Below are 17,254 nucleotides of genomic sequence, written 5' to 3'. Positions count from 1 at the left end.
GCACAAAGAAAATTGAAAGGTCTACTCCACCTAGATCCCACCTATTGTCAATGGAATGATTAGGTGTCAAAATCAAGTGAGTATGTATGTAAAGATGTTGTGTAACCTCTCAGAAAACTGTATAAATTACCTGACTTTTCACTGAAAACTTTGGAGCTAGTTTGTCTGGTGCGAATCGGCTAGCTCCCCAACACTGCACGAAATAAATACCTTTGCTACTTAAAGACAAAATTTGTCTCTGAGCAGTTACTCTGTGCCATTTTGGCATCAAGTGAAGAACTCTAAACAGGACCAAACCACAAGGCAGTAGTAACAACTCAGCTATACATGCACCAGAAAAAAAAAAGTGAGAAAGACTTTCCTATTTTCCCATTTCTTTTACTCAAAAATTTTACCTTGCGGGTTCACTTGGCTCCTCTGTAGCATTCTTCAATAAAATATTTATGAGGTAACACTAAAATGGTAAGATAAATTAAAATAAGCATCTTTTTCATACATCTAGTTTAAAAAAGTTGTTTAATTTTAATATAGTTAGAAGTGAAATTACTTTAATTCTCAGTCTATTCTTAGAGCATTTTTACCTCATGCCAATTTTATTTTGTCAGGGGAGAAATACTTACTGATACAGGCCCTTGTGGATAAATATCATCGATCCAAAAATCATGAACAGGCAGCAAGATTGAAACCAATTCATTTTCAGAGTTGGTGGGTATTTACTAACAATGAGTGGTGATCACTTGATAATACAAACTGTAGTGTTTAGGCTACTGATATGGAGAAATAGTGTGAAATGGGGACAATGGACATCGATCGTGATTGTATATGACTTCTCAGGAATGTGGGTATGGTGACTAGTCATGGGTGCGGTGTCTGGTCACATAGGCACACAGCCTTGAGGAGACCCCTACAGTTTTGAGGAGACGCCTGCCCTTCCTCCTCTAACAAAGGGGCTATTTTAAAAAAGAATGAGAAAAGGATGAGAGATATTCCAGTGTTATCTAGAGGAAGGAAGTGCTAAGTCTTGCTGGAGAAGTTCAGATGGTCACAAGGACATGAATCACCTACAAACCTGCAAGACCACCACATTCCAGGCAACAGACTGATAAGCTAATTAACATATGAAGCGAGAGTAATCGGATTTAGGTAACGAATATGTATAGGCGTTAATTGAATATTCATTTGTTTTATTGTATAAATGTGAGATGGTCCATCACTTTGGGCATGCACGCTTGTGGAGGAGCAATCCCTTCCCCCCCCCCCCCCCCCCCCCCCCGCCCCTGCATCTGCGCGCAATAAACATACCTACTTTATAACTTTCGAGTCTTAATTCCGTATGTCACTACAAGCAAGCCATTAGTGTATTTTTCAGTACAGAAAAGACACTTTTAAAATTGAGACTGTTTTAACACAACCCCAATGACTATCCAAGGCCTGATGAAGGAAAGGTACCTTGGGAGCCAAGCGTGATAAGGGTTTTGCATTCTCTCCAGTTCAACCTTCTCAGGCCGCACAAGGAATTCAGAGATTCCTCCCCAGCTACACCTAATTTTGAACAATGGGTCACCGTGTGCCTCAGGTTTACCAAAAAGCAACAGACTTGTATAAGGGCACCTATTTGGGCAGGTTTCACCTGCAAGTCATGTTCCAGGTCTTTGTCAGGTCTTTGGGGGAGGGGGAATGTGCGATTTTTCCCCTACAAGATTACTGTTGTGAAGGTCATTAAATTACAAAGCTTTCCATCCTGCAGAGCAATTTGTGTCTCAAGGTGCCCCACTGAAATTAAATCTCAGGGAAAAACCATTCACATAAGATGATGGTTCTAACAGTGAAGCTTGCTTTAGCATTTTACTATAATACCAATAGGGCAAAAAATATCTTCCCTTATGTACACCCCATGCTTCTTAGAAGACAAGCCAATATACACAGATACAATGAACAGACACTTTAAATAATATCACCAACATCATTTAGTGATGTGACAGGCATTGGGCTGGAAAACATCACATTTTATCACAGCCAGTTCACTCTCCTTGAAAATAAAACGATATTTGCAGTATCTAAGCTTTGTTAATTTTATGGTACATGTTAAGCAACGCAACACTTATCAAATAAGTACATATAACGTGTGCAGTTGTGGGGCTTTGAAGTGACTGAATAGTAAAAATATGGCAGGTTACCTAAGATTTACTAATGAAATGTGACTTTACCTTCACATCTGCAGTTCCTGCAATGATCTCACCGGCTTCTGAAATAGGTCTCAACAGTGGGATTTCTTGGTAGATGTTTGGAAAGCAAACAAGAGAACCAAGGATGGTGTGAGCTTCTGAACGGGGAGCCTAACAAAGGAAAAGTAAACAAAAAGATTCATAAAAACAACTTCATAAAGTTATGAAAATTACATATGCTAGGATTTTAGTGTACATCACCATAAACAGTAAGTGTGCTGTATTCACAGTGCAATATTTAAAGTGTCCTGAGGAACATATCCTGGTAGCTTTCCCTTTACAACTACAGCAGAAGCTGCACTGAAGCAGCAAGCAACAAACGCTTTCCTGCCCATGATTTTTGCTGCTGAGTTGCTCTGCTCTTTTTCTGAGGCTGAGCTTCTCTAGCAGGTACCTGGCTCTGCTCCTAAGCATATTCTACATTTTTAATACCTCCTCTGTCATGACACAAGCCAACTATCAGCAATTTGGTGTCAATAAAAAATACAAAACAAGCTAAAGAAAAGCTGAGTGGGAGTTTTATGTGCTAATCCAGCACTATTATTAGCTGATTGTGTGACACAAAGGACAGAACAATGCACTCGAACTGACTGTATACATGGTAAGAACGCATATATATTCCTGCTTGAATAAAACCATCAAAAGCAACATGGCATAAGCTATAAATGCATTAACTACTGCTATATAATCACGCGAAGTTTTATGCTTGTAGGAAAAATTGGAAGTGGTGTACGGTTGTTTGGGTGGGGGTTTTTTCCATAGAAAGTAAAGTACTCACTTCTTATTAGCATTTTTAAGCTTTGGATCAATGATCAAACTGATGAGTTTAAGAGAGATGTCAGAAAATTACTGGCCGTAAATGCTTTGAGGGATGATGGAAAAAGTGTGCTAGGTTCACGGCTCACCATTTCAGTTCTGTTGAAACATGAGAGGGCTGTGCTCCTGTGCAGGGCCACCTGCTCAGCTACACAAATGTCAGAAGAGCAGCAGTAAAAGCACTTGGCCAAAATGGACAGAAAGGCCTCCCCTCAACTGGTATTTCATGTACAAAAAAGCTTTCCTGTTCTTCCCAGGATTGCCAGACCTTTACCCTTATTATTTTGGCATCCCATCGCTGAATCGCTATTTTACTTATCCTTCACTAATTTAATCATTCAGAGTCACATTTCTATTCAAGTTGATATTTTGTAAGAAATTCTGAATTACCAAAAGAGTTCCATATTTCCAAGATTTGCTCACTGAAAAAAAATTAATGAGATTCTGAAAGCCAAGTCCTGCTTTTAGCACACAGGCGTGCTGCAATATTAGCGAGGATATGATTTCTCACACTGTGGCCTTTTGATGAAACACCTTTGCAATACTAGTATGTCACCTTATCCCACAATTTCACACATCAGCTGCCATGGTATCTGCCTCAAGAGCCCCGTTTCACATTGCACTAATGAGTCAACACCTGTTAGAGTGGAGATATCCGAACCTCGTTAGCAAGTGCACCCTCTCAGGGGACAGGGGCACTGGGCATTGCCATACTCACCTCCAGCATGTCTGTGCTCAGCACCCTGGCCGCTGCAGTAATGAAGTCTCCTATCAGCATCGTAAAGCCAGGTAAGCCCAGGAAGAAAAACCAAGGTGGGCAGTGCTTTATAACGGTATTTAAGATATCCTGAAAGAGAAGTTACCCATTTGAGAAGAAATAAAAAAAAAAAGCCACCAAAACCAAAAGGGACTGTTTGAGAAGATTTAACTTTGTGATTCACCAGTTCCACACTAATCAAGGTGATAATTCATAGGGCAACACAGCTCTAGGCACAACCGATTGTCATGTAGCAACCACTACTTTCCACTGCAGAGGCATTTAGATTTAGTAAGTTGGAAAAGCACATTTTGTATTTTGGTAATATTTGTACTCTTACACTCCTGTTAAAAAAACAAACAAACAAAAAAAAAAAAACCACAACACCAAACATCCATGTCTCTTCGTGTCTAAGCATAACAGTTCTCCTGTTAAATAAGACTTCGGATTCAAAGTGTTCAAACTGTTAATCAATTTAAGATGAAGCATTACACCTCTCCAAATGAGGTATTTCCTAAAATCACATTACTCAAAATTCTGTAGCCGTAACAACATGAGATGACCCAAATGAATGCCGCCTTGGCCCTGAAGGAGCTCAAGGCTGTGTAACTGATGGTGGGAGGCTTACCACTGTTAGGCTGCTCCAGCACACACAGGATTTTTTTAGCTGTCTGAACTAGCTGAGAAATATGTCAGTGTCAAATGCAAGAAGTGATCATACACAGTATGGCAACACATAGAATAATCTATGCTAACAAGATTATTCTAAGTCCCTCTTCTTCTAAATAGCTAAGACAGCAAATATAGCTAAGCCCAAAAAGAACAGAGGGGGTTTTTTGTTTGTTTTTTAAGAGGTAGCACTATACGTGTAAGAACAGACCACCGCCAACTGCTCTGCTCTCATTAGTACCCTGTGACACAGAACACAGGCAAGGTAAGCGTTCCAACTTAATCCTTCCACATTTCAATTCTTCACAGTCTCTCCAAATCAGAGCAAAGTTCCTATATTTGAGTTAAGATTTCCTTCCCACAAGGTTTCAGCAGGTTTAAAATTAGACACCAAATCTATATAATCCTTACCTGCAACATTTGCTGAAGAATTAGATAAAGCTGTTGCTATATCAAGTAGAAAATTATTTTTCATCTCAATAAAGATTCAGAGAAAAGCTGCAGAGCAAACCCATTTTCAATGTCCACCTTTACTGGTTTTCTGATGTGTTAAAGAAGGCTTGAACTTAAATTTAGTCCCAGAACGTGTCTGTATGCTCAATTTCTTCATCAGAAACTAATCAAGCACATTTTTCTCTATGTGAAAAAATGAAGGTATGCTGAAGATGAAGAAGCATATCTTCTACATGAAGATATGCTTTAACACCACTAGTATTTTTTCAAAGCACTGCCAAACACCTGGACAGAACCTGTTTAGTGTTCTGTTAGGTATTCAAAGCAGCAACATCCTATGAAATAGCTGTGTGATACATTTTAAATAAATAATATTAGTTTTTAACATAGTAGCAGATAATGCTTTCACTTTCCTGAATAAGCTAAAATGCCACTCAAGTTAATGTTTAAACTAGTTTTAATCACTTCCTTTGATACATTTTAAAGTCAATATCAGTGAATGCAAACATTCAAAAAGAGAGCAGATGGATGCAGCAGCTCATAAAGTGAGCGGTAAACTCACACTCCAAGCAGAACAAAAGACCCACCTTTTTATAATTAAGGGTCTGATTAATGCACCGGGCTCCTCACAACACAACACACCTGTAATTACGAACAGAGCCAGGTACTGTGATGTGTTTGGTCTCTGAATAATTGGGCATCGAACTATAGAGCAGCAGATGGGAGTACGCTTCTGTTGACATATGCCACAATAAAAGCACCCATGCTAACCTGGCCTGAAAGGTAACAGAACATCGGAAGTACAAAGACCTGCTACAAACAACTGCGTTAACTCCTGTCCTCACTCCATCAATCCCATCTGTTAAATACCACTGTAACGATCAGCCGGCTTCATCAGCTCTTAACTATGGTCATTGCATAGAACACTTAGAAAACGAGGATAAAAACCTAATTCCAAGACTGTCACTTTAAAGTTTAAACCTGTGAGCACAACATAATTCATGCAAATTTAACAAATGCCATGACAACACACACATTCCAAAATCGTAAGAATGTGGTTACGTGGATTGACTTGCTGTTTATGAGATGTTTACTACCAAACTATGTTTACTACTCAAAAAAAATATTATTATTTTTCATAGTAAGAAACCTTTGAACAAATTATTTTGCAAAGCTAATGAAAATCTTCAATTTCTCTTTTTTGTTATGTAGCTTCATACTGATGAATTCACAGCACAGATCATATGCTGCAGTGATACAGCACACACATAACTTTTAACAAAGTTAACAGTGTACAGATGCATAAAAGCTCAGGCTAAAACACGTTCAGCCTAGCTTTCCATTAGTTTCCACCGACATTTTAATATAAATTTGCATCAGCTTTAGTGACTTCCTTTACATTAATACGAGGCAGAGTACTTGAGCTTACTCCAAACAGAATGGACAGGAAAGAAACCATGCCCCAGGAAGGCCCTTACAGGTAAAATTTGACAGTTTTTCTCCCATTTCCCAATTAGCACATTTTACACACAACCCAGCTAACAATAAAAGCATGATTTCACACAGTAATTCAGTAGCATTGCAAGCTTATCAGAAGATTCGGGCTTATGAGAAAGCAACCGAGTGAGAACATATGTCCTATCAGTGATATTGCAAAAATCAGGTAACTCAAACAGAGGCAAGTTGTTTCCTTCCCTTCAAAGCACTGTTCTATAAATGTAAACCCTGTTCAGCAGCTTACAGCCTAGTAAATGAATCACTTTAATTGAATGCTATGTACACAGTAACTGGAAAAACACAAGCCATAAGAAAAGCATATGGTAATGGCAATAGAAATTGGTTTACTCATTCTTTACAGTGTTGTTTCTTCTTTCATAATTGACCTTTAGAACGATAAATGTGTAAAATAATTTTAGTTTATTATGGCTCCAAATCTTTCAGCAATTACACAAAATGAAAATTTAAAAAGGAAGTATTCATTCTGGAAGCATTTCCATTGTTTACATAATTGCACAGCTATAATTTAGTGTTCATGTTGTTAAAGAAAAGTGAAGAAAAAAAAAGGACCATTATGGACAATTTCAATTCAAAATGATGCTCTGTAGTGTTAAAAATGGGGAGGAAGGGAGAGAAGGCAGCAATCACATGCATGTCCTTCTCAAATTCATTAACCCTATAAATGGCACAATATTTCAGTATAGGTTAATCTAGTAATCCAAATAATAAGGTCATAAACATCCACTAAAAAAAAAAATTTTACACAAGTTCACAGAAAGGTCAATTACAAAAATATTCTTCACCTAATTTTTGTTCAAGCTTTTGCAGATTACAGGTGTAACCAAATAGCCTGCCATCTGCCTTCATCACATTTCCAATTGTCCCTCAACAGGAACAACATGGATTTTTCACTTAAAGTTCACTCTGTTCTTCACCGACAGAGACACCTCATTAGGGGCTGAAATTTACAGCACAAGAAAGATTATTAATTTACACAAGACTTAAGTGGTAAATCCTTCATTTTCCTTCTTTATTTCAAAGGAACAAACGTTTCCATTTACTTAGTCCAAATTTTCCTAGCTATCACGACATTTTAGGTAAAGGATTTTTATTTGTTATTTAATTATTTAATTTGTCAACAATTGAGTTCCAATAAAAAATTATGAAGTATTTGGACACCCTCAGAAAGCACAGGATTAGATTGTCAGAAAAACCCATTTCAATCTGTCATTTAAATCTAACTTCCACAGAAGTTAGATTTGCTACAATTATCTTGTGACCAGACTGCAACAGGAAGAGATATTAAAAACCAGAATACCATTGCATTTGTAAGACATGCGTAAGGTTACTCACAAGTGCTAAAGGTGACAGATTAGTGCATAAGTCACCTGTTGGTGATTGTTCCTTCACCTCTAAACTACCTTAGAAAATGCTCTCTTTTGCAGTCATATTAATAACAAAAACCCTACCCCAAAGCCTTTGTGCTGACAGAGGAGCTCAGATGCCCTATTAACAGGAATCAGACAAACATCTGAAGAGAACACAATTTTTAAAGTTTCTCCCCTTTTAGAGTATGTCTGACATTTTCACAGCCTAGGAAACCATTGATATTAAGGATACACTTCAAATTGGGAGAAGTATTTTAAGTTCACACACACGGAGAGGGCAATATCTAAATACTCATGTGCTACAGGTACAGGGTTACAGGTAGCATGAACATAGTTACTAGTCCATGGCATTGCTTGAAATGTTGAGACTACTTTGTGTCACCATACAGATTTCTCCCAAATGCCTCTGGCAGGACCGCTCTGAAGTCTCCAGTTTTAAGAAACCCAGGTGACAGTGCTGAAGCGCTGTAGTGTGCCTGTAGAGCACAAGGTTAACCATGTTAGAGGGAAGGTGGTTTTAAGGAAGGGAACATGAGCACACCTCAGAGGACAGGCAAAGCAGCTCCCTGCTGGGCACAGGAGGATGGCAGGTCCTCCATGTTTGGTGGCAATTAGCAGCACTGAACACTTTTCACTGTCACCTGCGTGCTGTATCAGTTTTCAAGATGGAGGAACAAATGCAGAGCATAAGGGATTGTTTTGCACATTTTTATTAGAACATCCCAAAAAAAGGCAAATACGTTAAACCTTGATTTGCTTAAAATAGTCACTGTCATGTAGCCTTGTTTAAAAGATGAAGAAAGCAAGTTGAAGTAAAACCATGTCTGAAGCAGAGAAGCACATGAAAAACGAAGGATCCCAAAGACGCAGCCCAGTTGAAATAGCTGGAAAGGGGAAGTCAATTGCAGGGCTCAAGACAAGGGGTGATGAAATAGCATTGCATTGCAGGGGCATGTTAACAAAGAAGCTTACTTCAGGAGATCCCAAAGCTACAATGATGATGGGAGAGGTGGAAGAGAAGATATAAGCAAAATGGAAGGAAGAGAGAAGTTGCCTCTATTTCAAAAACTCTATTTCTATTCTGGACGGAGTTCAGAAAATGCCTACAAAGCACCTTACAAGCAGCACATGCCCCACCAAGATACTGCTGAGAATACAGAAAAGACATACAGAACACTGACTCAGAAACAGAAATTTGGGTGGGATGGAAGCAATTTAGAAAAAGCAGAACTTTTGGGGGTTTTGTGTGGGTTTTTTTTTTAGAGAGAAACAAAACTACCAAAATTGTTCCAGAATGCAGAGCTCCTACAATGGGCATTACCTGGTTCTCCCTTTCTTCCATTCAATCCTAGCAGCTATTTTTCCCCAGTGCTGCCAACTTATCCTACTATAGGTGAGCAGTGGGGTATACAAGTTTTCCTGTGAGAGCTTGGCATTTTAACTTCTGTCCTCCTGGAAACCTGCTGGCTGTCAACACTTTTCCTAAGCACTCATAAAGCACATTATGGGGGCACACAGGCAAATTTTCTACAGAAAGTGACCTGAATGGGAGATTAAAAAAGAGGGAGAAAAACCATGGTAGCCATTGGAAGAAAGTCACAAGAAAAATATGGGAATCTAACCTTAATAGACTATATTATGATTATTTTCTTTTGAATGGCAGTCTAGAAAGAAATCTAAAATGTGTTACAGTTTCTGAAATACTGTACGACTAATGGTCCTCATGTGCAACATTGTCAAGCAGAAATCGAGGCAAGTAGCACTCATTCCACACCATTCAAAAGGAAAGCCGCTCATTTATTGTACCTGTAGAAGACAGTGCTCTACCCAGCTAATACATGTGCCAGTGAACAGCACTAACGGCTGAGAAGTCTAGAAGGCTCCTCACCGTTGAATAAGAACTTAACACAATGATATAGAAGCTCACAAGTATTTTTTCTTTTGTAAAACTTCAGTGTTTTAAAAAAGAAAAGATCAGTGTTAATACAAATAGGTAATTAATATGGCTTCTGCAGTAGCAACTCCACTAAAAAATGCTTCATACCATAAATCAGCCATCTCATACAAAGACCCATAACCACTGTTTCTACATAAGCTTAACACATAACAACTGGTGTAGCTTCCTTTCCATAGTTAACAACAGTATATTTTAAACAAATTAAAAGGCTTATAGACAAGCATAATATACATTAGTATATCACCATCTTTACTGATAAGAGTATTTCATCTAAGTCACCCTTTTACTGCTAAAAGGAATCAAGCTAAAAACATAGCTGTTAACTTCTCCGTCTGCAGCTGGGCTGTGTCCTGTGGGCAGTCCGGTCTGCATGTGCTGAAATTTAATCACCAAGGACATCTGTCAACTCATTTGGACTTGGGTGGGTTTTTTTCTTCCATATTTAACATTTGTTCTGCCCTTAACATCACTAAACTAAAAGCCATCAGCACAGTCTCTTTCCTCATCTACTAGCTGTCCTTCCCACAGAGGATTTCTGAAATCTGTACTTTTTATATTCCTTAATATCTTCTTTTATATATTAGATGTATGTATATATATGTGTGTGTGTATAAATATACGTAAAAGCACTCTATTCCAAAGATACTCTGGCAAGCCAGTATAATTTCACTTTTATTAAACTTGTTTGTTAAAACTAATTCCAAATGTCAGGAATATAACTGACCTGTTAGTTCACTTTTCGATAACCTCTGACTACTGGGCAAAACCTTGATGGCACGTGTTGACATTAGATTACACCAAGCACATTAGCTGATGCCAAAGCCCTGGTAGTACGGTAAGACTTTCTAGAAGAATGACACTACACAGCTAGGGGTTTTAGGAGAAAAACACCCGTAATATATAAGGACTGTTGAAGTACCAAAAGTACCAGAATTGAGGAATCAGAATTGTCTCAATAGTTGCTTTTCTGAGAAAGGGGTTGAATAGTGTTAGCAGTATTTTGGAATCATGTTTTGGTACTTTTGTCCTTCAGCAAAACCAAGGAAGCTATGAAGCAAGGAGATGTTTATAGACTTTTTAAAGTTCATGAAGCAAAAATTACTGCTACAGTAAGCAACTAGCAGAAATAATAAAATACACTTCCTTTTCTGGTTCAGTTATTTGTAAAATTTGTGCGTTGCAGTATTAGACTTTGATTTAATTTGAAAAGCTATACTTATCATCCAGATCAAAAGATGTGTATAGTTGTGACCACTGAAATAGAGGTTTTTCAACCACCAGTCTCACCCAGCAGCGTAAAGCAGCTACGACTGCCCAAACTGCAACAGGCTACCCTGTGGCATATCCTAAAAATCACCCCTCAAGAGCATTTAATGGTTTTCAATGTTCTAGACAAGGATCTGGAGCAATCGTAGGTGAACTACCTCCACTAACCCACAACATGGCAGTGAACGTCCAAATTCACTTTCTTTTACACTGGAGGTCAGGGAGGGAAGGTGGTCAGCCTCAGGGAACTTCATTCATAAAAAACTGTAGGGTAAAAGTCCAGGCTCACTACAGCACCAGAAAAATGCCCACTGACTTGAGCATTACAGGGGGAGAATCATCATCCCGCAGATGGTCACTTGCCCCCTGACCTCAGGCCCCTTCGCAAGCTGGAAGTAATTACAACGCCAGACTGCGACTTACTCTGCACTGCTGTTTATGCAATGACTTCTCCCACCTGAAAAGGTGATGCAATTGTTGCGGAGAATTGTTCACTTCTTCATACAGAGATGTTTGTTGTTAGACACTTCCACATGGACAAATTAGATGCAGCTCATTACCTTGCTATCTCCTTTCTCATCTGCTAATTGCTGCATCTTGAACTCAGAGTGCCATGGGAGCTTTCTATAAAATATACCCTTACATTGCTCTTTTATATATCCCATGAGACAAATCTGCAAAGTTAGGTTACACTTGCTGGGAATAATATTGTATTAATTGATAATCATATTCAAAAATATATTATTTTGTTTTTCTATTGACACCAAAACCTACAAAATACAGCAGAAACTTTGTATACTCATACCCTTAAAGGAGGAGTGGAAAGAGAAATATATTTCACAAATAAACATTTCTGATGCTAATTGAAATAATAATCACATTCAGGTCAAAGAGGTTTCTGACTGTAATTTTTAAAAATTACATAGCCACCTAAAAAGCTCTTCTGAAGTAACCAATGTGATTTCCTTGAGCTGGTCTACCTTTCTGTTGCATTCCCCCATACATACAGAAGAAAAATTCCTCCATAAGAACCTCCCCCCCATTTCTCCTGTTAATGTTCCTTAAGAGTGGGAAATTTATGCTTGTGCTTAGAAAACAAAAACAAACTGTACTAAAAAGATCTGCACCAAAGTTTATTTTGATACACAGTAACTTGAATCCTAGAAACCATGCTTTGGTGGGGACAGATTCTGCAGAGTGCTGAAGAACAAGGATCCATGTTCCAATGATCCTTGCGCTCCACAATATCACACCACCTTTTATAAGAGGTTTATCAGGTAACAGCATATACCAAAAATCACTGAGAAGTACAAAAATCACAAAATCAGCACCAGTACTGTGTTGTGGTCATTGTACATCATCCTGTTTTTCACAGGAAGCTGCGAGACCCTATGACGGCAAAGTGCTTTGCAATGCACACATTACGCTTTGCTGTTTGCATTTATCAGAGGAGGTACTTCTACCTCATACTACGTGTTCCTGCATTTGTAGTTCCAGCAGATGTCACCCTCAATGTCCAAATTGTCTGACTAGTTTCACCACCCATCATCAAGTATCACCTCGACGCTAATCATACTGAAAATAAAGAAACAGATATAAGGATCATGCCCCATATCAACACGTTACATGAGAATCCAAGCTAGAAAGCACCATAAGTTAACACCTCAAGCAGTTTCATAGCTAAGGAAAGCAGGGAAAACTTGTGGTCAAGTCTGCCACCAAGAGGCAAAAAAAACCCAAAACCGAGCAAGGCAAGGAAGAACAAAAAAGCAGCAGCATGCTAAGTATCTGGGAAACCCTGGAACAATGTGCAACGTGGGGTCTTGCCTTCAATACTCCGTCTTCACTTCACCACCACCTTCAGCTTCTGGACTGTAACTTTGCACAAGGACTGAAATCCAACGCGCCCAGCAGCAAGAAGCTTAAAAATCTGCAGAACTGTTACTAACACAAAACCGCAACAAGCAGGCTAAAAGACAGCTCAAAACCAACCAACATTACATTTCAAAAATCTGCCAGTTCCTATATAGAAACTGGTTCTCCAGGAAGTGGTCAGATTTCAAAAAAAAAAAGAGCACCCTTTAGCTTAGAAAAAAGGAACTGTCAACAGCTGAACACCTCTGAAAGTCTGGCCATTTCATGGAAATGTGTAGATGAAAACAACTTAAGTCTTAAAACTACTAGTATTTGCTGTCCCTGTGGTTCTGTGTTAGCAGTGGCTGCAATATTGACTTAAGGGTCTTTGTTTTTTCAAATATAAAAATGAGTATTTTCTTTAAAATGTGGTCTACATCAGGCTTTAAAACACAAGAAATTAAGTGAGTATTTAATGTGGTGTGGTATTTAAAATTCAGGGGTCTGGTCAGAGTGGGTGTTGTCACAGTCTTTTTTTTTGTAGGGGAATTAAGTTACTCTGTACACTAACAACTAGTGTTAAACTGAAATCTGAATGGCATTAGTGACATGAAAGAGTAACATACTCTTCATTACTCCCAGGTAACAACTGAGAGCAGCAAAAAGGGGAGTTCCTACTACACTATTCTTTTTCCCCATTTGTGCTTTATGAATAGCAGATGCTTATGTTTTTTTCTAAGTTTCAACAGCAGTCAGGATTTTCAGGTTTGTCCAGAAGAAAATTCTTTCCTTTCTATTCCTCCCCTCCCCCACCGCCCGCCTTATTTTTTTTTTTTTTTAAATAAAGACAAATGCTCTGACTTTTAAGGAGGAAAACTGAGATTCAGAGGGCAAGAGTCTCATAACAATCCATTATGTCTTTCTTTCATCTCAGAAATACCCAAACCCATGCAAGACACTTGCTGCTGGCCTACTAAAGGCACCACAACAAACTCTGAAGCCTCAGCAGTGAACTCTGCGGGATTTACGAAGGGCTCTGCATGCCCTCTGCCGGCATCCCAGCACAGCTCCAGCCATCGCCGTTATTAGGCTATCTCTTTTAAGGAAGAAAACTCACGCCTACAGCTACAAAAAAACAAGGAAACTGTTTTAGATATTCTCTATTTTGTCTGAAGAGTATTTCTTATAGTTTTTATGAGTATTTAGCTGTTTCCGTGGACCAATAATTTTGTTACATCTCGACAGATTGTCTCTTTGTCATCTCCCACTGAATACTTTATTGATTAGGCCAACGCAGGACACGGGGACCTAGAAACAACATTTATCCACAGAAACAGAATGTTTTGGCAGCACCCCTCAGTTAAAGTGATAAGATAACCTTCTGTCTCCATTCTCCCTTCAGTCCCCTTTGCACCAGTTAAAAAGAGCTAGTGTGACAGTTCTAAACATCCCTGAAAGACTAACTTTGAAGGGGAAAAGTCTGGAGATGACATTAATTCTCATTTTTGAGGAAACACTTTCAAGCAATGGCACAGGGCATTCAAAGGGCATGATAACAGCAGACACTGCTCAAACCAACAAAGCTCTTTGCAGCCCCTCCTTTGCCCGAGATCCTATCTAGCATTTTATCTCATGATAGAAGGTAAAAACGTTTGTAACATGAGCTGGGAGTAACTACTATCTCCCCGAAGCTGTAAATAACCCGAACAACAGACTAAGTCCAGTGGCTGCTTCGGGAGCACTGACTTCACAGCATCACCGCTCATATAGGAATGTAGTAGGGCCATTGGACACACGAGGCTCCCGCTTTGGTAGAACCAAAGTTTAAACATACTGGTCAAACACACGGTGTAACTCAAGACTTAGTATCACCTGACTGAACATTTGTAATGTGACCAGCTTGATCCAGCTACTAACTGTGCAATGCAGATGGACAGAAACTGCTCACTGAGATTATTCCTCAGAAAAGTCAGGAAAACGAGAAAGAAACATCAACATGTGTCTGTGATGCAGTCATAACAATAAGTCACAAATAAATAGTTATTTAAAAATTTGTAACTGGGAGAGCAATGGGAAAGTTAAGACCACAATCGGAAAAAAAGTACAGACCAGGCTACAAAGGGTAATTTCATGCAACAATTGTTGCAAAGCATTGCTTCCCTTCTGCTTCAGAACTTCAAAAATGATAATCCAGACATTTCCATCAGCACACAGTAATAAAACTTTTTTATCAAGTAAGCCTTGTACCTGGTCTTCACTTGTTAAGCCAAGGTGCATCACAAAATAAAAATGAACCAGGAAATCAGAATTTGGCAGAACATCTTGACGCCTAGTCATCATAGCACAGATCAGCCTGTATGCCTGAAGTTTGCCTTCCTTATATTCATTTGGCAGGGTTGTTGCCTGAAAAAGAGTAAAACCTTTGTAGTATTACTTTTTTTTTTTCTAGCAGCCAGCTAACACAAAACTGTATCTTCAGCAGATTTTCCATAAAGCAAATCAGTGTATTTAATAAAATAGATTCAAGTCCAAACAGCCTTTGGAGGTATTCACCTTCTCAGCAGTGACTGTAAATATTAAAAATAACACAACTAAACATACACAAATTCAGTACTAACGTAGAAGAAACTGCTAATGTGTGAAAATTTTAGAAATAACTTACCTTGAACAACCATGATGCAAATATTCTGAGAGGAGGAATTAAGACAGGAGGAGAGGGAGTAGACTGATTGTCCACACTGATAGCAAGGTTGTCCCTTATCTAATGTTTTTTAAAAGAAAAGAGTTAATAAAACTGATAACTTTATTAATGCTCTTTATTAATAATTTTTCATTTTATTTTATTTACTTTAAGGCATTACACTCTGTGCAATACAGAGTTCCTACTTAAAACTACCAGGAAAGAGTGTTCTATACTGTGCTTCCCCATGGCCTAAGCAAATATTACCATTTTAGGTCATAACACGTGTTTTCACATTGAATACTAACACTTGCAGTATTCTATACCTCTATTTTCTTTGCTACTGTTTCCTCACCCCATTTAACTAATCTGGATTACCTTGTCATTGGACAGAAATGTTCTCTATGGGGTATACATACTAGAAATCAATCAAGATCAGCTTTCTTTATGACAGAACCCTCCAAATCTCATGCTTATGGTTCCAGATGCTAACACTAAATCAAATTTAATAATAATTTTTATAGCAAAAAGTTTTCATCATTAGAGGTAAGCATCATATACAATACCTTTGCAAGTTTATACCACAACTCATAGAGATACCCAAAAACTTTTGCATGGATTTTAGGTGACTGTATATTGTTCACATCTCCAAGAATTCCCAAGATCCTCCTCCATAAAACAGCTGCAGAATCAGGATGCCAACCGATAAGGCTTCCACCAGCAATTATACTGCAGTCATCAGCAAGGAATTCACTACTGTCTGTAAGTTTTAAAAAGTTCAATTTCCATGAATTAGAAATGCAGTGCAAGTATAGATTTGGTCAATAAAACAGGCACATTACTCCTTGTAATCGTCTTACACCTCAGAAGTATTCTCTCCCACCAAATCATCTCTCTTTTTCACTACTCGAGTTGGTATATGATTCAAAGAAAAAAAAAAAGATATGGCAGAAAATGGAGGCTAAAGGGTCTTCCACATAGAGATGCCACAGCTGTAGATCAGGTTTATATCAGACAGACTGCCCCCATTCAAGGTTGGTTGGTTGGGTTTTTTTAGCAGGGAGGCAAATGCAGTTGAACGGAACATGTAGAGATTTATTCAATCAATAGCTAGTTTTTACAGATAATATTTCTGTTTTGAAAAGTCCTTTCTTTTAAGATCACACAGTATAAAATGACCTCAAAATGCAACTGAACAAAGGAACTAAAAAGTATGCACTCCTAGTGCGGAAGAATATACTCAGGCACTATCATTTATACAGAAGCCATTCCTCAGTTTGCATACTGCTATCTCAGAAGGAAAGCAGGATTTTGTGAAGACTGTCAAGATAATGGAATTAATATGCTTAAGCAGTAGAACAAAAATTCTGTATTGAAGTGCAAATTTTCCTGACAAAGAGATGTTACATTATCTTCTATCAGACCAGGGAGAGCTGCGTAACAGTCTGTCTGCAGGCAGAATCAGCCCTGGGGCACGCTGCACTGCTCAGCAGCCAGTGTTTTGAGGAAAGTTGCAGGAAACTTCTACACAGGCAGAGGGAAATAATTTGTGTCCTCCCAGGACCCAAAGTAAGTTAGCAAAATAAAAGCGATTTTAGATGTTTTTATGTATGCTTGAATCTATTTTTTAAAAAAGCTTTTGGGATTTTTTTTTTCTTTTCACATTTTTTTTGGTGTTGTAGCATTATGAAT

The 17,254-nt window shown here is 38.4% G+C and overlaps 1 protein-coding gene across 3 annotated transcripts in view; it reads right to left on the bottom strand.

The window, feature by feature from the left end:
* RALGAPA2 (Ral GTPase activating protein catalytic subunit alpha 2) overlaps positions 1–17,254 on the bottom strand; it is a 136,162-nt gene that overhangs the window by 71,116 nt on the left and 47,792 nt on the right. For all 3 annotated transcript variants that reach the window (XM_056357457.1, XM_056357459.1, XM_056357458.1), the window contains 6 exons: positions 16,129–16,322; positions 15,545–15,643; positions 15,130–15,285; positions 3,760–3,888; positions 2,208–2,336; positions 396–454 (listed from right to left, as the gene is read on the bottom strand). In XM_056357457.1, coding sequence (XP_056213432.1) covers positions 396–454; positions 2,208–2,336; positions 3,760–3,888; positions 15,130–15,285; positions 15,545–15,643; positions 16,129–16,322 — 766 coding nt within the window. The remainder of the gene's footprint in view (positions 1–395; positions 455–2,207; positions 2,337–3,759; positions 3,889–15,129; positions 15,286–15,544; positions 15,644–16,128; positions 16,323–17,254) is intronic.

This window comes from Falco biarmicus, chromosome 12, assembly GCF_023638135.1.
Source record: "Falco biarmicus isolate bFalBia1 chromosome 12, bFalBia1.pri, whole genome shotgun sequence".
NCBI lineage: Eukaryota > Metazoa > Chordata > Aves > Falconiformes > Falconidae > Falco > Falco biarmicus.
Note: the sequence above shows the minus strand (reverse complement) of the source record. Positions and strands in the feature narration are given on the sequence as shown.